Here is a 25,870-nt window from a genome sequence, read left to right as displayed (position 1 = left end):
CACAGAACAGTGGAATACAAACATGCAGCAATGTTGTTGGATAACTGACTTTCAACCACCAACAATGCATTTTAGGTAAGTGGAAATCTTATGCCATAGGTAGGTTTTTAGTGTTCGGCCGGTGTTAAATGTAGTATGGATAAAATGTAGGATCTGAAGCTTAGCTACAGGATGTATGAGATAATTTTGCAACAATCTGCTTCAGCCAATGCCCAGGGAGGAGAATGGAATGAAGTATTACAAAATAGCAAGGTTTTGTTGAAGGACAAAATCAATTACTTCAGACCTCCCTTCAGATTCAACCATAAAATTTTCTTGTCTAATGATAATATGTTTGATTCTATAGACACGATAACAGAGTAAAAGGCAATGCAATTAGAGAACTGTGGATTTTAACAGCACAGAATGAGATCCCTTCCTGTCAGTGCTGGGCCATTGTTAGCATGAATTCATAGAACAACATGGAATACTATGCAATATGAATGGGACAAATTAGCAAACATTGGGATGAGCTAAAAGTACTGAATTATACTGTACATCATGCAGCTCAAAGAATTTCAGTGTCCCAGGGTAAAATGACCCAGTTTTATTTTTAAGCTCAAATGCTCGCACATCTCCAAAGACCATACAACAAGCTGCTTCTGACGTCACTTCTCTTCCTGTACTCTTGATCATCTCAATATGTAGTTCAACCAAGCCTTAATTCCTGATCATTGGGTAAACATTCTACCTACCTTTCTCTTGACCTCTTTCTCACTGTGCACAATTTCTGATCGTTCAATCATCTCATTCAACCATAAATGGTTCTTACATACCCCATATACATTTCTTTTTGAAAATTGCTATTGCACTCCCTTAACCCGTTTGTGTCTCAGTCTGAAGAAGGGTCTCGACCCAGAACGTCACCTATTCCTTTTCTCCAGATATGCTGCCTGACCCACTGAGTTATTGCAGCATATTTGTGTCCAGTACCAGTGTAACTGTGGCTCCAGTCATGTTATCAAATACGCTCCCTGAGGTATTATGAAAGCAGTGACTATCATAATATGAAAAAAGTATGATGAGCGATCGAACCACCAAGTCATAGGAGGGCTAAAGATTGAATGCTGAATAACAGGATGGATATCTGATGGGCAGCATGGACATGGTGAGCTGAAAGTTCTGGTTCTGTGCTGTAAAGCTCCATGACACATATTTTGATTCTAATCGTGTCCATCTTTCAAAGTCTGTGTCCAGATCTCTTCAACCTTACTCCTGCCCTCTTGATAATGAGCTAGTTCCAGTGAAAGTTACAAAAACTAGCACTTCTTATCCCAACTTTCAGCTGAGAAGTACATATGCAATATTCACCCTCTGAATTTCAGTGAAGAATGTCTACAGGAGAGCTGTTCATCTGTGTACCTACTGGGAGAGTTCCTGATGGGTGGGACTGAATCCTTGTATCAGACCAGCAAGTCCTGGGTGAGTTGCATCAATCGAGCTGTTCAGATCGCCTTCCCTCCCATCCTTAATTGTGCCACGTTTAAGAAGACTTGAACATCGTAGAGCTAATTCCAGAGCATCCATCCAGCATTGACCTGACAGCCAAAAATCATCAGAAGAAAGCCAGAGAATATACGTGAATGAAACATGCAGAAATGCGAATCAGGAAATGAACTAGCTATTATTGTTTATCGGAAATACACCAACAAATATAGATCCAATTAGAATTACACATTAAGAAAACAGCTGAAAGGTATATATCTCCAGAGGATGGAAACAAGGAAACAATTAGCTCCTAGGGATTTGCCAATCTTTAGAGATGTTATTTCACAAATATCGTTTTACATTTTCAACTATCGATTTCTAGTCATTGATTTATTATTAATTCCCCTGGAATGTAACATTCATCATCCCTACTACTGTTTTGAAAAAGCACAAAATAATTATTGAATATATAATATTACCCATATATTTTATGAAAAGGCCACATTACTGCTGATTATTTTTGCTCTTGTTGCAAAAACCTGTGGTAACTTTTACATTTTACAAGTTTATTTTCATATCACCTTTCTTCTTAAGATTTTAGTATTACTCTTAATTACTGAACTTTATATCTTTCCCAAGTCCAACATTATTCTGTGCACTTTTAGATGTTGTTTTACCTTGCTACATATCCTGATACTGGTACCGATTGAGAATGATCAGCCATGATCACATTGAATGGCGGTGCTAGCTCGAAGGGCCAAATGGCCTACTCCTGCACCTATTGTCTATTGTCCATCCATTTTATTGGCACCTCATTATTAACTTAGACTTGGGAACAATGGACAAGTTTTGGGGGGAAAAATTGAAGTAAATGATGAGAAAAAATTTAATTTTGACAGTATTGGTGGTATTACTACATCAATTTCGTCACCCATGTAGTCCTTCTCAACACTGTTATATGAATCAAATGAAGATAAATATAAACATCAATTGGATTTATCTATGAACACATTGAAGATGTAATTTTTTCATATTGAGAACTCACTTTGAATTATGCACTCCCAGTTTCCAGATTTATACCTTACTATCATTCCAGGGTATGTAGTTTCCCTTTCAATAGAATAAATTAATTCCATTCATTTTTACGCAAACTTCATATAGCTTCATATATCATCATTTTCAAAGGAGAAGCAATCATGATCTTACCATCTGACTCAGAGGCCGCTCGGAAAATCAGGTAACTACTGGGAAGAGGCTGTGTTATTGATCCCACATTCTCACCTTTTGGACCCTGGAAAAACAATGCCATAACCTTAGGGGGTGGAAAGAACCATTTAACCATTGAAAGAAGGCTGAGTGGCATTTTGTAGCAGCTTGCCCTCTAGCGTCAGCTGGTGTAGTATTTTCTTGAGGCAAAGAGTTTGTTCATTGTCAGAAGCATAATTTCCTTTCAAAGTATATCCCATCCGAGGATATCTGCTTTGTTTCTTCATAGATATTTGGCTAACTTCTGGATAGTTCTCCTTTAGAACCAAGAGGAGATAGCACCTGCTATGCAGATATGTTGAGCTTATGTTGTGTCACATAATCTTAAAGAATATTTATTTTTTGATCACCTTGTATTTGGTGCCAACATGGTAAAGTGAAAAAATAATATGTACTGCTTCCTCAGCTGGAACCAAAACTCAGTTTATGCACAATTGATCCTTAGCTATCAGAGGAGGGAGTAATAATGTAATAACAGTAGAACTGTATTGGTAACAATTCCCCCAACCGTGGACAACCAGCCAGACCAACTAGGATATTGATGCCATTTCCTCAAGCTGATATTCCCCATGTAGCAGATGTCCAATGCTAATTCTTTAGAAAATTGGGCAAATTTTAACATTGCACCAGCTCTGCCCAAACCATTTTCTGATTGGATATTTCATGTTCAATTTCTTCCTTCCAGTTGACCTGGAAGTTCAATTTAAAAGGTTGTATACATATGGGTAATTTTTGGCCTGATTCCTGCAAAATTCACTGAATGAATTGGAGGATTGTTATTGTCCGCTGCCTTTTTTAGGATTACAATATTACCCAAATGGTTTACATAATCAGATTTATTATACTTTTTCTTCCAACAGGCAAGACACTGCTATAAAGCTTTGTTTACTCCAATATCCCAAATGATTCTGATACTCACTATCATTCGTGGATAACTAAAAAAGTTAAAGATTATATCAAGTGTAAAGAAAAAGCATGTACTTATCGAGAGATTTCAGAAAATTGCACAGAATTTAAAGAAACTGAAATGAATAAGATTCATTTTCAAATTAAGATTAATAAGGAAGGAAAAATTAGACTATGAGATAAATCTAGCGAGAAATACGAAAATCATCTTTAATTCTCTGGTTCTGCTGTATGCCAGGAGTAAATTACCTTCATTGCCCAAATGGATTGATCGAGAGGATGGAATAGTTTGAAGCAGAAGCCATCCTTTTTCGTGGGTCTTTCGATGAGCTCGCAGGTGTTGAGAAGGATGGTTCCCACCCACTGGCCATTGCTCGGTGTTTTGTAAATTAGTAGAATGCCAGGTTTGAGCACGCACCAGAGTTTGGTCCAGCTCTTTAGAGTACCTCGGATCTGCAACAAAATTATAGGTCATGGGTCTTTTATCTGTGCAAACAGCGACCATAAAACATTGAATAAGATTCAATGAACAAAACAATCTTATCGAAGCAATACCTCTGCAAAAGTGCAGCAACTTGTTTTATGTGCTTGTCAGAAAGATAATAATGCAAGAACAAGTATAGTAAAAGCTAATTTGAATATCTATTCCTGATTATTTGAGTACGATACAATTATTGGTGATCTTGTTTAATCCCTGAAAAATAATGGAAGCAAAGAATGTATTTTATTACAGTTTTCATGGAATTATATTAGCCTGTTTATACCAGGGATCCTTCATTGTCCAGCAGGCAGGAATAATAGCCACTGGTTCTTTTGTTAAATCGCTCTGTTTGTATAAGCTAGATTGCTGTGTGATCCTTTTATCTGCCACAATCCCTGCAAGAATAGCAATAAAAGTAATTTAACTGAGACTCTTGGAATTATAACTACAAAATAAAAGGACAGTCATTTTAAACTGAGACGAGTAACAATTTCCTCTCTGAGGGCAGTGAATCCCTAGATTTCTCTGCCCAAGGGAGGTGGAGGACGGATTAGGAGATATTTTTAAATTGCAGGTATTTAAATATATTTTTAAAAAGAGCAAAGAATTGAGGATTATTGGTATGCGCACAAAAGCGGAGGAGGCCATCATAGATTAGCCATGACATATCAAATAGCTGGACAGGCGGATGGATCTGGTGGCTGACTCCTGCTCCTATTTCTATGTGGGGAAAAAAACCCTAAAATCATTACAAATTATTAATGCATGCATCTGATGTATGGCAAGCAGTTGCCAGAACGGAGAAGTAGGTTAAAATAGTTGGGTGTTATTTGAGATAATAATAATAACTGTCAATTAAGATGTTGAATACGGGTGGTTATACTAATTGAGATGATATTCAGTGTTGAGATACAGCATGGAACCAGGCCCTTTGGCCGACTAAGTCCACGTTGACACAAGTTCTATGTTATCCCACTTTTGCATCCACTCCCTACACACTAGGGGCAATTTACAGAAGGCCAATCAACTTGCACGTCTTTGGGAAACGAGGACACAGAAACTCAGGAAAAATGCCCAAAATCCACACATACAGCACCCGAGGTTAGGATTTGAACCCTGGTCTCTGGAGCTGTGAGGCAGCAGCTCTACCAGTTGCACCCATGTGCTGTCCAATCTTAAAATCCATTGGCAAGATTGTAATTCGTGAGAGGACTGTGCCTAAGTTAACTGTGAATTGGTCATTCAGTTGAAAACCAATAGTTTATCTGATTGTATTTAACTAACCAAAATGGGTCTCAGTACCCATGGTTGGGAATCACGATCAGTTGATATCGATGTAACAGATTTGTACAACAGATTGTGTGAACTACCTTTAGCCAGTCCTCCATCACCACCACAGAGGGGTCCTTCAAAGCACTGAACATCTCCTTGCTGGCCCTTTTCTTCTCCTGTCTGTAATTTTTCTTCTGAACCTATTTTAAAGATAGAAATCACTTCCAAATTAAGCACTGAAAACCACTCAGCATGAATCACTGGGAAACATTCAATGAATGTTCAATGAATGAATGAATGGATTTAAATTTTCAATCAATGAAAATATAACTGTGTTAATGTAATGTCTTACAGAAAACATTCAGTGCCCTCAAGGTATTATAAGGCACTCTATTCATAACATGTACAATGTAACAGCTAAACTGTGCAGTGAAATGTCCCAGAATTAACAAGTGACCAGGTGACTGACAAGTTAAGACATCTTTGGGTAAAAACGGTACCAGCTCACACTTTTTACGTTCTGATATTTTAGACTCAGCTGAATAGGCACGCCATGTCATCTAATCTCAATAGTGACACATCAGAATGTCTGAAAATGTAACATTACTTCAGTATTGCAATGAAAGGAAACCCAAGATTATATGGTCAAGTCATGGCATGGAACTTGAATGTGTGACTTTCTGACTCGATCATTGGAAATTCAATTGACATTTGCATTTTCAAATGATTCTACAGCTCAGAAACAGTGATCACCATTGAGACAAGAATGGAAAGGTAAAGAATTTATAGTGAGCCTTCCCATTCATAAATGAAGCAGCAAGCACGCAAGTTAATTACATAAACTTCTGGTTGAGCTTCTGAAATAAAAATATGGTGCACCCCAGAAAGTGTTAAAATTCATCTACGTGTATAAATACTGACAAGGCCCATGCAGCTCTGAGTATTTTAAGAATTTCTGCATGAACGGAGATGTTCCAAAGTTGCAAATAGTGATTCACCACCGTTCTTTCAAAACCACTGACAAGTGAGGGGGCACAAACGTTACAGCAATTATCCACCACTGACTGTACAAAATCCACACTGGAGTCCCATGCAAGGTTAGACATGATGCAAGAACTGCTTCTCCATTTATTTCAATGGAGGGAATGGTACTACATTGGTGGTTAATTAGATTTGTTTTAACTGTTTCTATTTAATTAATTTTTAAAGTTTAAGTTTTCATAAGTGAGATGTTAAAATTTGACAATTAAAAAATAATTGTTGTTATTTACAAGAAACGAGAAAGCTGACTAAACCAGTATGATGCATACCTTCAAAGATTCCTTCTTCGTCAGTTTAGAGATGGGGGATACATAGTCTTTGTCGCAGCCATTGTATAGTTTGGAATCGGACTGCAAGAGAAATGAAGGGGACCAGATCAACATTGCTACACTATAGTGAGAACTGACGCATTCAAGCTACACCACAGTGGAGTACAACAGAATTATAAAGTGATTTAGCCTTTGACACCTCACGGACTGATCTTAAACAGTGGTTATTGGTCTGGTGTCAAACAGTGGAGCCTCACACCCAAGCCCATATCAAGCGTCATGCATTTCTACAAGAAATCCTGGATTCTAGTCAAGAGCAGGAAGCATAATTGTTCACCTTTGTTGCACTGAGGAGCCATAGATCATTTTTGTCCTTTTCAGAGTTTAAACAAAAACTTAAATTGGTAGGTTTCTGGAGGGGCAGATGCAATCATCTTTCACGTTTTACCACAAATGGAGCTCATATGTCCATAACCTCACCTCTTTGTTAAGATGGAGGTCAGGGTGAGGCTCCTGCAGCTCCCACCTGAACTTTATCACAACCATTTGACCTATGAGCAGATAAGTTCCAAGCCTGGGACTTTTCTTGCTCTATATAAATGAATGCCTTAATAAAAACAGAAAAAACTCAGCAGGTCAGGCAGCATCTGTCGAAAAAGAAACAGTTAACATTTCAGAACTGAAGAGCCCCAGACCCAAAATGTTAATTGGTTTTTTCACCCCACAGTTGCTGCCTGACCTACCAAATGTTTCCAGCATTTTCTGTTTTTCAAATTTCCAGATTTTAAAACATTTTGCTTACTGAATAAATGCCAAGTCTGGTTTCTTTGTTTGCTAAAGCATTTATTAGCTTCTACATTTTTTGTAACTCTAATTTTTGAAACATTAAAGAATCTTTAATGAAGTTCTTTTTATGAGTTTCATGCTGCATTCATCATTGTTTTTTTGACCTTCTGTGAAAAATAAATTAAACTAAAATAGTGATTGTTTTCACCACAATATTCTTTAGATTAATTCATTCAGAGTTATCTCCCTTCTGGTCTCTGTATCTCACCTATTTGCTATGCCTACCTCCTGCCTGAAGGAAAGGTGATAAGGATAGCTGAAGATATGGTTGAGTATGTGTATGGGCAGGAGAGAAGCATGATTCAATGGGGTAATGAGGAACGCAGTGGACACAGCCCAGACCATCTCGCTAGCCTATCCTATCATACATCCTATCACCAACGAGAGATCTACCATCTACTTCATTGGAGACCCTCAGGTTGTCTTTAATTGAACATTACTGGACATTTTCTTGCATTAAACATTATTCCCTTTATCCTGTACCTGTGCGCAGTGGATGGCTCAATTGTAATCACGTATAGTTGGTCCACTGACTGCATGGCACGCAACAACAAAGCTTCTCACTGTACCTCAGTATATGTGATAATAAACTAAACTAAACCATGCAGATGTAAAACTGAATTAGGCAATTAGTAGTGAGAATCTAATCTTTGTTTTAGAAAAGATAGGTCAACCTATCCCACAAATGGTCAAACAGAATCTTCTGAGATGTGGAATTGAAGCATGATTCTATACAGAAATTTCAAATCTATGAAAGTCTTTTGCATAGCTAATCTGTTCGATTATTGACAACCTCGGGTGAGGACAAGGTGCAAGAATAATTCACACCAGTCCAAATAATGTGACCTTTGGCTCACCAAAAGGTAGGTTGTTAGGTGTAGGTCAGAGGTGAGAGAAAGGTCAGGTGCCTACCTTACTACTGGAGATGGGTGTTGAAGTGACCTCATAGGGAAGAGGTGAAAATCCATTATTTTCTATTTCATTACCTGTAACAAATGGGAATAAACTCAGAAACAGTGAGAGTAGCCTGTATTCAGAAAAAAAAATAGGAAACACCTTTTGATAACCAGATCAATACGGCCAAGAATGTTTTGCAAGACTCAATTGGATTGAATGCAGCAGATCAATAAAGCCATGGTACAAATAGTGTGCAGTGATGACTATGGAATGATTCCACTCAAGTTTTATTGCAAGTGGCTTCAGCACCTTGTTTCACACTGACAGGTTGCGGAAAAGCTTCCAGCACCCTGATCAAAAATACAAGAAAACAGAAGCAGGAGTTGGTCACCTGGTCCCCCGGTCCATCCCACCATTCAGTGTGATCATGGCTGAACTACCCCAGAACTTAGCTTTCCTTTGTGCTAGACTTCCATAATCCTCAAATCTGTTTAAATATGGATGCTCAGTAAAATATAACAGGTCAGACTTTGAAATTAGTTTTTGGCAACATACTCAATGTCCAGTATTGCTATGTCTCCACGTTGTACTCTGCTTTCAGAATCGAATTCCTATGAAGTCAACGCATTGAATTTCAGAAGTGGCATACAATGCACCATATGATGCATTCATAATACATCACCAGAGACTAATTTCTAACTTATTAAGAAATAAATTATGTTAAATTCAGTAGAATGACCATTTGTTTATTTCCATAATTACAGGATCCTTAACAGATATGGTCAAGAGCAATTCCTTGAAAAATAATTTAATAAAATGAATTTAATTAAAAATAATTTCACCTTTAAAGATTTTGAACTTCATTGTTTTCTAGAACCACTGCATACAGTTTTCCGACAAAGTTTATAAGGAGACTGGAGTTATGCTTATGTACATTGAGTAAGGGCTTTTCCAATGTGAATTTGTGAACTGTGGAATTTATGACAATCTTTCACTGTCCATTTTGGTGATACAAGTTTCTTAGTTAACAGAATTCACTCTTTATTAATCCAAAATCTAGGATACTAGATCATTTCATTAACCATTACATTTTCATACCATTAGACTACTCGGTTTGATTATCTCAGTCTATTTTGAGATCTCCCACTCCTAACTTTCATTGGTTTCATCAACTTCAAATCTACTGCAAACATAGCTACTAGAGGTGCAGCTCAGGGGGACTGCACTATCCCATTCAGAAAAACTGCATTTAGCCAGGCTGTCTTTTCCTTCAGAGCATCACATCAATGGAATTCAGTACCACAATCAGTTAGAGATTCCTCACCACATTATTCATTTAAGTGTAACGTCAAGAAATGGCTTATTGAGAACCAACAATGTCAACACTGATGCTAGTTTTATCCAACTTGAACGTGACTTTTAAAACTTAAACTTAAAAAATGGAAACTTTAAATTAAGACTGTACTCACACTGTATTTTTACATCTGTTATTTGGGTTTTGTCTGCTCATTTTAATTAAATGTATTGCTTTGTATGGTAATGTACTATGTTTTTAACTATTGTACATATTGTATTGTATTTCTTTTCTACGATGCCTAACAACATCAGGCTAAGGGACTGTCGATGAAAACTAGCCTCTCGGCTAACTCGAGTACATTTACACTTGTTTGAATGTCAATTAATGTACATTGTCCCTTTTTCAAATAAATTATTTTCAAACTTATTCAACTAATTTTAGAAGAAAGTGATTCAGGAAATTGCATTTATGGTGAGCCCATGTTCCTGGCACTACTCCAAGAATGGCAGATGTTACTCTATTTGCTCTCCTGTGGAAGAGTGGCTCACACGAGACCGAATCGTGAGTGGAATGTTGATAACTAGAACTCAAGCAACCGAGTAAAATCCCAATGTGCGGCTTCATAAATAATTCTGTAAATTGTGACCAAGATGCATGTACTACGGATATCAAATGATTAAGAACAGCGTGAAGCCTAGTACAGTGCAGAACCATTACCACTATGTGACTTTGTAATAGTGGACCACAAATATATGAGCCACATATACCCATCCCATATACACCCATATACCCATATACACTGGAATTTAGAAGGATGAGAGGGGATCTTATCAAAACATATAAGATTATTAAGGGGTTGAACACGTTAGAGGCAGGAAATATGTTTCCAATGTTGGGGGAGTCCAGAACCAGGGGCCACAGTTTAAGAATAAGGGGTAGGCCATTTAGAACGGAGATGAGGAAAAACTTTTTCAGTCAGAGAGTTGTAAATCTGTGGAATTCTCTGCCTCAGAAGGCAGTGGAGGCCAATTCTCTGAATGCATTCAAGAGAAGGCTAGATAGAGCTCTTAAGGATAGCGGAGTCAGGGGGTATGGGGAGAAGGCAGGAACGGGGTACTGATTGAGAATGATCAGCCATGATCACATTGAATGGTGGTGCTGGCTCGAAGGGCCGAATGGCCTACTCCTGCACCTATTGTCTATTATCCCTCAACTTCTGAGTATATTTTCTAAATGGTGTCAAGCCAAGTTCTCCCCTTATTAAAGCCCCTGATTCTGAGATTAATCGCAGACTTTTGCCTGCTACTCTAAAAGTACCAGTACAAAACAGGGATCAAACCAGAAAAATACCCATGAACAAACCTGGATTCAAAGGATATATTTCATTGTACCAACCAAAAGAAGAGTTTCGGGTGAACTCACGAGGGTCGATTTTCTGTGGTGTTGCCAAACCAGTGCAAAGAGAAAACCTGCGCCGCAACACGTGATCTTCCATCATGGCATGTGTTTTCTGTGGAATATAACAAGTACCAGTGAGTCCCAACTGGAAACTCTCTTACAAGAAAAGAAATATTCTTATAGAACACTACAAAGCATCTGTTTTCCTTAACCAATCATTTTCTCCCCTTCCCAAATGCTCCAAATCCAATAACGCAAAGTTTTCATGATTAACTTCTATATATCAGATAATATATTTCCAGCATTAAGATATCGGAGCCAAACATCTTGGCCAGACAGCAAAAAACTGCTGGATGAATTCAGCAGTAGCAATATTTGTGGACTAAGCATTTTCTCATAGATCATTATCACACTCTATTTACTATGGCATATCTTACCCAAACTGGGCTCCTACGTTAGTACCTTTAGATACAAGAATTGGAGTTGTGTAGGGAAGATTAAATTGTGGATTTTAGAGGAACAGTGTAATCAACATATCAAACCGACAACCAAACTAGTCAGCCAAGTTGCCGCAGGAAATGTTGAAACAAGTCAAGCTGAAAGCGCACAATGTTTTGATTTTCAAATCAAGAGTCAAGAGTGTTTTATTGTCATACGTCCCAGATAGAACAATGAAATACTTACTCGCTGCAGCACAACAGAATATGTAAACGTAGTACACAGTAAATAACAATAACAATAATAATAATAATAATAGTTTATTGTAGTTCAGAGCTTATTTGAGGTTGTAGTGTTTAATAGCCTGATGGCTGTAGTGAAGAAGCTGTTCCTGAACCTGGCGTTTTTGGTCCTTATGCCACAAAATAGCTGTAATGTCCTGGATTCCTCTATTTATCCATTTTGAAGATTATTAGTTGGAATTCTCCTGTTCTTAATGAGCTTAAGCGGTAATCCCAGAGAATGGAAATATCGTCAATTCTCCAAAGTTTCTAATCGTGTGGAGTGCCCAGAGAAGCGGAGATAGATCTCTTTGAGTAAAGTTTAAAGTGGGGGGGGGGGGGGGGGGGTTAGATCTGTTCCAAATTCTGAAGAAATTTTAGACTAGAGAGAAATTATTTACAGTGGTAATAGAAATTAACAACTAGAAAGGGAAAAGGAGTACATTTCTTGAACACATTGACTGATCTGATTGAAATTTTTGATAAAGAAACAGAGGAGGTTGAATGCAATGGATGTTGTCCAGATGGATTTTTAAGAAAGTGTTTGACATAATTGCCATATAAAAGGGGCTCACGTTGTCAACCTCCCTGTGGTGAGCCCTGTCAACTGACCTCAGTCAGGCGAACTACAACAAACAGAGACAGCAGAAGCAGAAGCGGCTTCATAACTTCTGCTGCCTCAAATGCAAGAAGAAGAAGTCATATAAAAGCTGGTTAACAAAATTAATATTCATGGAATAGGAGGGTTAGTGTCACCTTAGATGAAAAAAACATTGATTAAGGATAGACATAGAAAGATGAGCTAAATGATTACCTTTCGACTGCAAAATGGTCATCTGTGTGGTATTTCTCAAGGGTCAGTGTTAGATTCACTGCCTTTTTTTAATCACACAAATGATATGGATATTGGAATACATGCTAAAATCTCACAATTTTCTGACGAATCCACAACTTGGAGAGATGGCAAATGGTGAGGATGATGCCAATCAAATAAACAGCACATAGACAGCCTTACAAAATGGGCTAAATGCAAAATGATAATAAGTAATACATTGAATTTATTAATAATTGTGAGTGGATACATTTTGGTGGAAGGGATGGGGTGAATCAATATAAATTTAAGAGCCTATTTTTATAAGACATGTCTAAAGATCTTGGATGGCGGTTTATTGGGAACCTATTGAATCTTGGGCTTCATAAATAGAGGAATTGAGTGCAAAAGTAGGGAGGTTATGCTGAACCCGCATAAAGCCCTGGTTAGTTCACACCAAATGTGTGCGCTTCTGGCCAGAACAGTTAAGGAGGAATATGAAGATCCTTGAGAAGGTGGTGTGGACAATAACCAGATGGATCTATTTCGAGTATAGTTGGGAGATCACGTTGCAGTTGTATAAGATGTTGATGAGGCCGCATTTAGAGTATTGTGTTCAGTTCTGGGCACTATGTTATAGGAAGGATGTTGTCAAGCTGGAAAGGGCACAGAGAAGATTTACGAGGATTTTGCCAGGATTAGAGGGTCTGAGCTATAGGCAGAAGTTAAGTAGGCTGAGTCTCTATTCCTTGGAATGCAGGAGGATGAGGGGTGATCTCACAGAGGTGTATAAAATCATGAGAGGAATAGATCGGGTAGATGCACAGTCTCTTAGCCAGAGTAGGGGAATTGCGGACCAGAGGCCATAGGTTCAAGGTGAAGGGGAAAAGATTTAATAGGAATCTGAGGGGAAACTTTTTCACACAAAGGGTGGTGGGTGTATGGACCAAGCTGCCAGAGGAGGTAGTTGAGGTTGGGACTATCCCAATGTTTAAGAAACAGACACGTACATGGATAGGAAAAGTTTGGAGGGATATGGACCAAGCGCAGGCAGGTGGGACTAGTGTAGATGGAACCAAATGCTGGCAGGTGGGATATGTTGGCCGATGTAGGTAAGTTGGGCCGAAGGGTCTGTTTCCACACTGTATGACCCTATGACTCTGGTTCCATGGATGAGAGATTAGGTTGTTGACGCTGGAGATGTTCCCTTTTCAACAAAGGAGTTTGAAGGGAGACTTGATAAATTTATCTGGAAGATTATGATAGGGTTAGATAATGTAGACAAAACAAGCTGCTCACATTAATTTATGTACAAGGACAGATTTAAGAGAATGACAAAAACGTATTTTTTAAATGCAGAATGTGGTGCTGACCAAGAATTTTCTATGATCAATAATTCAAGGGAAAATGGAAGGGAAGTAAAGAAATAAATCTACAGGATAGAGTGGGGATCCAGACCCCCGTTATGGATATGATGGGCTAAATATCCCATCTCTGTGCTGGGAATAACTTATGACTCAATGAAACCTTCCTAAATAGCATTGGGTTTTAGACAACTTCTCAGCATTACTGGCTGGTGCTCAAGTTAAATCAATTACAGCCTGTACCTTCCATAAAGCACCAGCCTGTGGGCTGAACCTGTAATCCATTTACACTGGCAGGGACAACAATCTCACCTTTAATCAGGATGAAGGCACAGCAATAGGTCAGCACTGGCCCATCAGTTTTGTACTGATGCAGGACAAGAGGGCAATTATGCCGTCAAGTTCCGATGTTTGCTTTAGTGACATTAAAATATTATTGAACATCCTATCAGTAAATTAATGCTTCCACATCATCAGGAGCAAGTGAAATAGAAAGAACTTTACTTCTTTAAAAAAACCCAGATTTGTTTAGATTCTGATGTTTTCCCTGAGCTTAGTAAAAAATCAATCAAGGCCAAAGCATCGTGCTTGGAGACATTTTACTTCCGTTCGGAGATACAGCATGGAAACAGGCCCTTCAGCCCACCAAGTCCACACCAACTGGTTAATGATCTCAGAAAGTTGATGATGGGGATGGTGCGATGGTAATGCCATCGAACGTCAAGGGTAGACAAAATGCTGGAGTAATGCTGTTTCTTAACATGTTGCCTGTCCTGCTGAGTTACTCCAGCTTTTTGTGTCAATCTTCTATCCAAAATAAAAGTTGGTTTAATTTGGCACCTTTCCACCCTACTAAATATTCATCACTTCATCAGCAGCAGTGTATGAGCAGCAATCAGCAGCCAGAAAATGCTCTAGTTACTTGCCTAGGCTTCTCCAACAGCACCTCCCAAACTCACCACATGGTCCACCAAAACGATAAGTGCAGCAGGTGCATAAATATACCACTACCTGTGTGATCCCATCCAGGTTATGCAATATGCTGACTTGAAAATATCTCACTGGTTCTTTATCTCAATCCTGAACCTGCTTGCACAATAACACAATCACTTCAATAGAAAGTGTCATACCAGTTCAAGAAGGTGACTTACCACCACCTTCTCTTGATCTTTTAGGTTTGTGTAGTCAGCAATGCTGGCCGCCTTTGAGCCATTGTTGCAAACAAATATCCTCTTGGGTCATGGGGGCAACACAAATGCAATGAATGCGAAGATACCAAAAAGCCCATTGGCATGTTTGAGCACTGAACTGCGTAGGAGGAGCCCTGCAGATGGGTATTAAGATTTGCAATGGTCTGCTGCATTTTGTACAATCTCACCATCGAGGCTCAGTCTGGTCACAGGCTGCATGGTGAGTTGTCAAGAAGCAGAACAGGGAGGACAGGGAGAAAAGGAAGAAACTTGACTTGACTTGAACAAGTCATATCATATCATATCATATATATACAGCCGGAAACAGGCCTTTTCGGCCCTCCATGTCCGTGCCGCCCAGTGATCCCCGTACATTAACACTATCCTACACCCACTAGGGACAATTTTTACATTTACCCAGCCAATTAGCAAGCTTGCCTTCATTGGGAAGGGTATGGAGTATAAAAGTTGGGGCATCGTTATGTCCCAGCTTTTGTACACAGAACCCTTCCCAATTAAGGCAGGCCTGCTAAATGACTTGTTCACCCTGTGCACTGCTGTAATTTCTACACGGTGAAACCAAAATGTATAAAAATGGCCTTTATTAAAATCTGACAATGTGCACTTTAACCATATGTGAATTTTTCTATTACAAATCTCAAATTGTAGAGTACAGAGCTAAATAAATAAACGATGGGTCTTTGTCCCAAACATTATGGAGGGCACTGTACATCCTTAAAATTTCAAAACTGAACACAAAAATCCACTCAGAATAAATTGAAATACCATATCCTGTCACTAGAGGGGGGGGTGTAGTTTACAGTCAATTAGTCTGCAAACTCGAGCTTGCCAAAATTAGTGTGTGTCATCAGTATTAAACTGATTTGAAGAGCAAACCAATCATACATGAGAATTTTGAAAGCAGTGTGTCAAACCATCAAATGTCATATAACTGAAACTGAAAACGGCAAACATACATTGCTGAGTATTTTTGGGTGGACGATAATGTTTTGCTGGGTAAATACAGATGGAACCCACACTAACAAAATAATCAGTAACTTTTGGTGGCATGGTGAAAGAACATTGAATAATATTTCACTACCCATCCCATAAAATACAGTCACTTAAAAAAAGGATTAAGCAAACAAATGATGACACCAGGAGGCCTAAATAAGCAACAGATGAGCAAAATGTGATATTGCAAGGGGCAGGTGGTATTCTAAAAAATAACCTCTCTAGAAAGTTATGTCAAAAAGAAGGCTTGCATCCTCCAAGACAGGAACAATAGTTGTAGACCATTCAACTCATTGAGTCCATTCCACTGTTCGATTAGATCATTCTAAGTTTCATTCACCCATTTGGTTTCAGACCAAACTCAGTCTGCAATGGTGTGCTCAGTCTGAAGAAGGGTCTCGATCCGAAACGTCACCCATTCCTTCGCTCCAGAGATGCTGCCTGTCCCATTGAGTTACTCCAGTATTTTGTGTCTACCACCGTGTGTTCAAAGTTACATTAGAATTCTTCCATATGATTCCACAGGTTCTTGTTGGCGTTGATACAGGGACTGGGAACTTTGTTGGGCACTGTTGCAACTTTACTAGACTTGTTTGAACGCGAGTGGATTAGCACATTGCCTGATGCTGATCCATAGTCAACAGGGAGGTCTCGGTTCAGAACTACTCAACACTTCATTTCTCATTAAGGCTGGTTTCAGTTTCATTTGCAATCAGCCATAGAAAGTTTGGCATGTTTACTCTGGAATTTTTGTGGTTAACTCAGATCCTTCTAAAGGGAATTTTCCCAAATGCCAGACAATGTATAATGCAAGATCAGCCATAAGTTTAATACAAAATAGCTGAAAGGCCAGAACTAATTAATATTAGACACAAAGTACGGGAGCGACTCAGCAGAGGAGACACAGTGGGGGGATGATCGGGGCTCAAAGGAGGGGGTCTGAGGGTGGTGGGTAGAAGATGTAACAGAGTTGGTACAGGGGGAAAGGCAGCAGGAAATGGCCCTGTAGTGCCATTATGTTCTCTTTTGGAAGTGGGGAGCAATAGGACTCAGGAGAGCCAGCCCACATGAAACAGAGCCAGCAGTATGGAGGCCTTGGCCTGAAACCCAGTTGGCTCGATAACCCCATCTCACTTGCATCCACCTATCACTTGCCAGACTTTGTCCTGCCCCCACCTTTCTTCCAGATTTTATCCTCCACCTTCCCCCCACCACTATCAGTATGAAGAATTCCGATCACCTATCCACGTTTTCTAAAGATGCTGCCTGAACCGCTGAGTTATTCAAGCACTTTTGTGTCTTTTTTTGTTGTTGTGAACCAGCATCTGCAGTTCCCTGTTTCTACCAATTAATATTAAAGTGTCAGTCTAATCAACCATCTCAGAACAATGATGTACGAGAAAAGAGAAATTGAGGTCACGGACGTTAATCTTACTGATAAATGAGCAACTTCTGGGTTTCACACAAATAACTAACAACCTTTCACAACATTTCAGCACAATTTCACTTCACACAGTCCTACAAGATAGGTTTTGCTGTATGTATAATGTTTTGTAAAATGCAGCACCATGGCAACAACACCACTTATTTGTTTCACTGGTTAACTGTGAACAGTATAACAGTATAATGTGTTTATCCGCAGGTTCCAGGGAGTCTAAACCCAGGAAGTATTTGATTTTAAATGAATAGCTGTCATGGTGGGTAATGTAGGCGAATAAGGTGACTGTTCTTTACTGAATGAAAATGATTGTAATACTGTACCTTTGTATTTCAGTTCTCTTTATTAAAGTAAATAGTTATATAATAAGTTCAACCCAAACCGTAACACCAAGTTAAATTTGAGGTCTATATTTCCCTTCTATCAAGAATCTTGTATGAAGGACAAAGTCAAATAAAGCAGAATGCCATCAAGGTTGAAAGAGTATAAAGATGAACAAAAAAAACCTTTATTTTATGAGACTCCAGATTGTAGGAGGAAGACTGGAGGAAGTAAGAAACTTTATTGTTATGAGAATGAGCTGCTTGAGGAAGTAGTTGAGGCAGGTACAGTAACAACATTTAAAAGACATTTGGACAGATACATGGATAGGAAAAGTCCAGAGGATATAGGCCAAATGTGGACAAGGGGACTAGCTTAAATGGGGTTTCTTGCTCAGCATGGACCAGTTGGGCTGAAGGGCTTGTTTCTGTGCTGTACGATTCTATCATTCAAAATAATGAGTCAAATACCATGAAGCCAGTGAAAGGCATGGATAGAGTGAATATGCAGAGGATGTTTCCACTAGTGGGAGAGTCTAGGACCAGAGGCCATAGCCTCAAATTAAAAGGACGCACCTTTAATCAGAGGGTTTACTCACAAAATGCTGGAGTAACTCAGCAGGTCAGGCAGCATCTCGGGAGAGAAGGAATGGGTGACGTTTCGGGTCGAGACCCTTCTTCAGACGGTTAATCAGAGGGTGGTGAATCTGTGGAATTCAAAGCCACAGATGGCTGTGGAGGCTGTCAATGGATATTTTAAAGGCGGAAATTGACAGATTTTTAATCAGAAAGGATGTCAGGGGTTCTGGTGCGAAGGTAGGAGAATGGGGTTGAAAGGGAAAGATAGATCAGCCATGATTAATGGTGGAGCAGACTTGAAGGGCCGAATGGCCATATTCTGCTCCTAGAACTTCTGAAAGCTTGATCTGGTACAGAGAGAGGGAAGATTTCATATTATTTGTAGGATCAGGAAAAGAGAGACTTTAGTGCAGTCACACCAGGTAATACTGATGTTACCAACAGCAGTTGTGACGAATACAAGCACACGAATTGAACGTGGATTTCTGAATACATTCTACCTGCCGAAATCCTTACCAGCTGTCAGCACATATCAGAAATCTAGCAATGTTCTGATCTATGCTGACATCCATCCCGACCAGCTCATTTTCAGCAAAATGCGGCTGATCTGTGTTGGGAAAAAATTACAGCCTCAAGAGTGCAAGCTGCAAAAATGATTTTCTCGAGTTGGGAAATGTCACAAGACTAATCACAGGTTTCTCCATGGACCTGCCCGAAAGATGAGGGAAGTGCTACAACAATCTCCCACATAGAATATGTGTAAAGCACAAAGTATTATGTCATTACGGTCCAAATAGAAAACTGATTAAAATGTCAGAGTAACACAGTGGGATAGATAACATCTCTGGAGAACATGGATAGGTGACGTTCAACATCAGGAGCCTCCTTCAGTTTGAAGAAGGATCCCGACCTAAAACATCACCTACCTATGTTCTCCAGGGATGCTGCCTGACTCGCTGAGTTACTCCAACACCATGTTCTTTTTTTGTAAACCAGCATCTGCAGTTCCTTGTTTGTACAATATAGTAATTACACTCAACCATTGTACTCTGAGTTAGTTCACAGTTATGGAAAACTGAAATGAAATGTTGCCTGGTGATTTCCATGCAGTTTCACAGGTTTGGAGTTTTGCCCATGTTATTATTTGAAAACTTTCACCCTTCCTTTCCCTCCATTCCAAACAGACAACTCATGATGGTATAGCAAATCAAAATTGCAGATGCTGAAAATCTGACATAATACGGAAAATGCTGGAAACACTCAACAAGTCAGGCAACATCTATGGAGAGTGAAAAAAGAGTTACATGTCAGATCCCAAGAACATGTGAGAAAACTAGTTTTAAGTTGGATAGAAAGTGAGGCAGGTCAGAACAATGGGGATCTATCTCTCCGAGAGGGAGAGACCGAGCTGACAATGTGATACCACTGTTTACACAGCTATCTGATTGATAGATTAACAGGGAAAGAAAGCAAAGGTTATATAAAAACTGTTAAATGCATATTGGTAAAACCAAGTAAGGAGGCAGTCTTGAGGTGTGAGGTTCTCAGGTCAATATCAGAAGTACTGAATAAGATTCTGCAATAATAATAAGAAAATTGGAATCACGAATTAATTCAAATTATTTTTTATTTTTTGTATGGAGTCAAGAGTTATACAGAGCTCTGAAGGACATAGGCCCTTCAGCCCAATGTCCATCCGACCAAAATCGTCAACCAGGCTAATCCCATTTACCCGCGATTAGCCCAGATCCCGCTGAAGTTATAGAATCAGAGTTATTTATTGAATTTCTCAGCTAACTAAAACTAAGATTTGAGGCCTCTCATCACAATGGATGGAGAAGAAATCTGGGTTCACGAACTCCCAAATGCTGTTGAGATGAGCGCAGTTGAAAATGTCAACACTGTTAATATCTTTAACTAATAAAAACTTTCAAGGGAAATAGAACTGAGGTGAGAGGTGTCTGGAGATAGAAACAAAATGATGGAGTAACTCAGCGGGACAGGCAGTATCTCTGGAGAAAAGGAACGGGAGAACCTTCTTCAGTCATTCTTTCACCCATTCCTTCTCTCCAGGGATGCTGCTTGTCCCGCTGAGTTACTCCAGCATTTTGTGTTTATCTTCGGTTTAAACCAGCATCTGCAGTTCCTTCCAACACATTAGAGGTTACTCGTGCAGGATATAGATGGTGTTAGTACACTGACCACTCTCGATTGAGATGAATGGAAAAGTAGGCTCAAGGGATTGAGTGGCTAACATCTATTTTTATATTTCCTGTTCCTACATTAGTAAACTTGCTATTTTGATGATTTAACAGTGGAATATTAACTTTCTTTGACAAAGTACAACACAAATGCAATGCGCAACAAACTTACCTGCAAAATGTTTCTTTCATCGAACGGGATTCTTGAGTTGTGTTCACCTGGCTAGAGGGACGATACCGTACAAGACAATGCCACACAATCTATCCTGATCATATCAGTATGCTGGGCACAGTTGAAGACCATAATTTAATTCATTCATAACAACACAGGTGACCATTCAGCCCATGCCAGTTCAAATAATTCCCATTCGCTCTCTATTACCCTGTGTTGCTGTGACTTATTCTCTCTTGTATTCACATGTGCTCCCCATTTGACTCATTTTGCCACTTACCTACATGAAGGGCGGATTTTCAGTGACCAAATAAGCAACCAGCACAACTTGAGGATAGAAAGCAATTGGAACACTTGTGGATGCCACGAGGTCAAAGCGAGAATGTGCAAATTCCACTAAGACAGCACCGAAGGTCAAGATGGAACCTGGGTCCCTGGAACTGTGAGGCAGCAATGCAAACTGCTTCAATGCCGTGCATGCCACACCCCAGAGCAAACTTCAAATCTACTCCACTTTTTAATGGCTAACTATCTGTAGATGTGTTTACCTGGCATCACCCTCAGGAAGGAAATGCAGAGGCATCTTAAACCAACCATCCATCAGAGATTAAAGTTTATCCCTATGGCAATGTTGTTCAATATATTAATCACTAGCCACAGAAAGTTAATTAAAAATCCTTGCGGTTAACTTCACAGTAAAAAAGAGCAAAAGATATTTGTTGGAATTGTGATTGTAACCTTCACTTTCACACGACAAATGCTTGGGCACTTTAATCCTTTCTTATTTTTATAAGGGACTAGCGAAAAGGGACTAGCGAAGAGGGCCCGTTGGGCCCATTCCCACACCCCCCATTCTCTCCTCCCCCAACCCCAATCTTACTCTCCCCACACCCCCCCTTTCCCCACGACCTCCCCTTTTCCCAGTACCCCTATCTCCCCCACCACCAATCCCCCTCCCGACAACCCCTGTTGTCCCCCTCCCCAGTCCCCATTCTCACACCCCGCCACCATTCCATCTCCCCAGACACACTCTTACTATCCCCCCTTTCCCCAGCACACCCCTTTCCCCTACTCTCTCTTGCCCCCAACACCAACAGGTCCCGGGGGGGGGGGGGGGGGGGGGGGGGGCGGGGAGTGCATCAGTGAAAGTTCCGGGGGGGGGTGCGCATTAGTGAAAGGTCCGTGGGGGGCGGGGGAGCACATCAGTGAAAGGTCCGGGGGGGGGGGGGGGGGGTGGGGGGGGTGGGGAGCGCATCAGTGAAAGGTCCGGGGGGGGGGATAGCGGGGAGAGGGTCTCCCGGGTGTGGGAGAGAGGAGAGAAGCAAGGGGAGAGAGGAGAGGTGAGCCCAAACGCACAGAAGCGCCACGCTGAAAGCCTTCAATAAATCAGTCGGAGGGGGGTTGCGCGAGTTTTTTGACGTCACACGCTGAAGGCAATTGAAAAAACGGCTGGGTTTTTTTTTTACTAAAACCTCTAACTTAAAAAATACGCGACCGAATCAAATAAAAAAAATCATTTTCCAGCAGCGTTCAGCGCGGTGATGAATGCGGTGCAAAAATCGTTGCACCGTTTTTGCCGAAATCAGCCGAAATAACCGAGGAAAAAAAGTCTTGACTTTTAAACCTCTGTAACTTAACAAATATACAACCGAATTAAATAAAAATATCATTTTCGGCAAGCGTCCAGCGGTGTGATTAAGGCGGTGCAAAAATCGTGGCGCTACGGTTTACCGTTTTCCCGAAATCAGCTGAAATCGCAGACACGCTGAAAACTAAATCCGCACCACAGCGCCCCCTTGAAAACCAATAAATCAGGGGGGGGCAGCGCTTTAAAACCTCTGTAATTTAAAATATATACGACCAAATTAAATGAAAATATCATGGCCGAACAGCGGCGAGAGTGGCGATTAAGGCGGTGCAAAAACTGTGGCGCAACGGTTTACCGTTTTTCCGAAATCACTGATATATACATACATACATAGGGATTTATTCACAAGATCTGACTTTTAATAAGATAGATGAATTGAGACCACACAAGCAATTTTTGTGCTTTATTTTCTTGTTATTGCTTGCTGGTGTCTATGTAAGTTTATTTACCCAAAATGTGTGAATCAGTCACAGTCATTTTGCATTAAAATTAATGAAGCTAAAACACTGAATGACAGATCAACACCTGAGGATGGTCATTAAAAACCTTGTGGACAAAACTGTCGCAAAGGCACAAAAGGTGCCAGATGGAGCCCACAGGAGATGTAAATACGACTGAACTGTGCAATCATCGAAGATAGTCACAAAATGCTGGAGTAACTCAGCGGGTCAGGCAGCATCTCGGAAGCAAAGGAGTAGGTGATATTTCTGGTCAAGACCCTTCTTCAGACTCAGTCCAAGACCCAGTGGTCATCCACTCCTTCTCTCCAGAGATGCTGCCTGCCCCGCTGAGCAATCATCAACAGCATCCTTACAACTGACTTTATAATGGAGGGATCGTCACTGACGAGGCAGCTGAAGATGCTTGGCCCAGGTCTCAGCAACTGCAGTAATGCCCTGCGTCAGGAATGACTCGCCTCCAACGAGCACAGTCCAACTCCAGCCTTGGAGTGTTATTCCCTCAAGGCTCTTTAGATTTACCAGGGCTCCTTGATATCATGCTTTGTCATACTAGATGGTACACCGGGCGATGTAGAGGAAGAGAATTCTTGAAAATATATCTGTGCTAGCTAAAAGAACATGGACCAAACTCATGTTGATCTACAGCAGGTCACAGATGCTGGTTGCAGAGTTGCCTGGAGCCATTCTCTGTTTCATGAGCTCTGTGGCTGCATATAGTGATAGAGTATAATGGAGGATTTAAAAAAAACTATGTACACAATTTAACCAAATTAAATAATGCCTAGAAGTTTTAAACAAATTATTGTTCTTAATCCCAAGGAACTACATATATTATCTCACGGGTCTGACTTAGTTCCACCATTCTCCATTTTAGATCAGATAATGATTACACACCTGTTTTCCCCCAAAGGACGAAATTAGCAAGTGTGTTATAAATCATCACAAAGACCAGCTTCATTTGTCAGTGCCACATATTATATTTAGCTGTGCCTGTACATGGGAACTTATGAAGAGAAAAAATGTTGCATGAAGATGCCCAGGCTGCTCCTGACTTAATAAATTATCTATCGTTCAATCCGGAGCAGGACTAGGTAATGTACAAGGTTATAGACAGACGAGCTCCATTGCTTTGCCGAACACTGTGTCCGACTGCAGCTGGAGTAATGTTTCTCTCTGATTCTGTGGAGGCTCCACTGCAGTCAGCCCGGCCCAGCCCACGCTCAGCACCTCTCCCAGCTGTTCGCAGGCACAGTGATTGCTCATTTTACCAAGCAACTGTCCATCTTGTATCACACCCAACAACTGCAAATGCTTTGGAAAGCTTCAAGATGAGTTAGCACATTGTGGTTAAACAACACCGAGGCCTGTTCCCACAAGGGCTGGTTGTCTTCACACTAACCTCCCTGCTGCACTTCAGCAGCCCACAAAAGCTTCAACCTTCTGTTCACAGGGCAGAAAATATCACTCTTTTGAGGTTTCTTGCTATGTGCTTTCAAAAGAATGGCAGGCGTTGCAAAAAAGTAAAAAGAAGAAACTGCAGATGCAGCTTTATGAAAGAAAGTCACAACGTGCAGCTTCAGTGGGTCAGGCAGAATCTCTAGAGAACAGGGATAGGTGGCATTTCGGGTCGGGACCCTTCTTCAGACTCATTATAGATGGGTAAGCAATATTACAGGGATAGAAGAAGGGTCTCAACCCAAAATATTACCTATCAATGTTCTCCAGAGATGCTGTCTGACCCACAGAGTTACTCCAGCACTGTGTTTTTCATTGCAGAAAATTCCTGTATTTATTGCCAAACTGACTATTTGTGTATCTAGATTATGGTAACACCATTGAATGTCAATGAGTTGTGATTGGATATTGTCTTGTTGGAGACAGTTAATCTCTCACACTTGTGTGGCATGAATGTTATTCATCGTTCAACAGCCCATACTGGGAAGATGTCTAAATCTTGCTGCGTGTGGGGAGCAACTGTTTTATTTTAGGAGAGATTGAAAATGGAATTAAACATCATCAAATCATCAGCAACCATCTCCACTTCTAACTGGGACTGCAATGAATCATCTCCAACAACCACAACCAGGTGCTGCAGACATTTATCAGCAATTCCCAATAAGTTCAAGTTTATCGGATCACGTGCCAATGGTATAATGCATCAATTCTTTAGCAGGTGCCTAGTCCCATGTTGCAATTTAGTAAGGATGCCATTTTATTCCCCTCTTCTCATTGAGCAAGGATTGATTTATCATCTTGAAGATTGTGAAGAGGGAGGGCTCGGTCAACATAAAGTTACGGATTGTGCAGCAATACAATTTTTCATGCCAATGGGCCAGAGTTGTGTGAATGCCCAGTTTTAATTTGCTCTATCAAGTGTAAACCATTATAGTGTATAACGTTACAGCATTTTACAAAATGCTGGCATGAAAATGGAGGTCTCTCTCCACAAGAGTCCTCCCTTCAAAAACCAGCAGCGACAGACAAGTTTGCAATGGGCATTTAGGCAAGGATGACATTGATACATTTTTCTCTCTCTCCACTAGTGGCAATCCCTGCCTCTGACCTTCAGACCTCCCGCAAATTATTGATACTGAGCTATTCATGATGATGGATACCAGAGTCCATCATCCAGTTTACATTCTGTGCCTTTCCGACATTAATACATTTTCCAAGTGGTGCTCAACATGAAGGAACACTATTTCAGCAGCTGAAGGAGTATATGGATGGTAACCATTTTTACACTGTGCCTGAGACTTCATGGGACCAGGGATAAACATTGGGGAGTCCCAGGGTGAAACCAGTCTTCAGTCATC

General features: G+C 40.2%; 1 protein-coding gene across 3 annotated transcripts in view; it reads right to left on the bottom strand.

Moving 5' to 3' along the window:
* The window catches only part of LOC144602271 (oxysterol-binding protein-related protein 5-like), a 94,692-nt gene that overhangs the window by 27,077 nt on the left and 41,745 nt on the right, over nucleotides 1-25,870 (bottom strand). For all 3 annotated transcript variants that reach the window (XM_078415168.1, XM_078415166.1, XM_078415167.1), the window contains exons 2-8: nucleotides 11,105-11,252; nucleotides 8,461-8,534; nucleotides 6,703-6,783; nucleotides 5,491-5,592; nucleotides 3,889-4,092; nucleotides 2,674-2,758; nucleotides 1,406-1,577 (exon numbers count right to left, since the gene is read on the bottom strand). In XM_078415168.1, the coding sequence (XP_078271294.1) occupies nucleotides 1,406-1,577; nucleotides 2,674-2,758; nucleotides 3,889-4,092; nucleotides 5,491-5,592; nucleotides 6,703-6,783; nucleotides 8,461-8,534; nucleotides 11,105-11,252 (866 nt within the window). The remainder of the gene's footprint in view (nucleotides 1-1,405; nucleotides 1,578-2,673; nucleotides 2,759-3,888; nucleotides 4,093-5,490; nucleotides 5,593-6,702; nucleotides 6,784-8,460; nucleotides 8,535-11,104; nucleotides 11,253-25,870) is intronic.

The sequence above is a fragment of the Rhinoraja longicauda genome, chromosome 18 (genome assembly GCF_053455715.1).
Source record: "Rhinoraja longicauda isolate Sanriku21f chromosome 18, sRhiLon1.1, whole genome shotgun sequence".
Lineage (NCBI taxonomy): Eukaryota > Metazoa > Chordata > Chondrichthyes > Rajiformes > Arhynchobatidae > Rhinoraja > Rhinoraja longicauda.
This window is presented reverse-complemented; position numbering and strand designations above follow the sequence as displayed.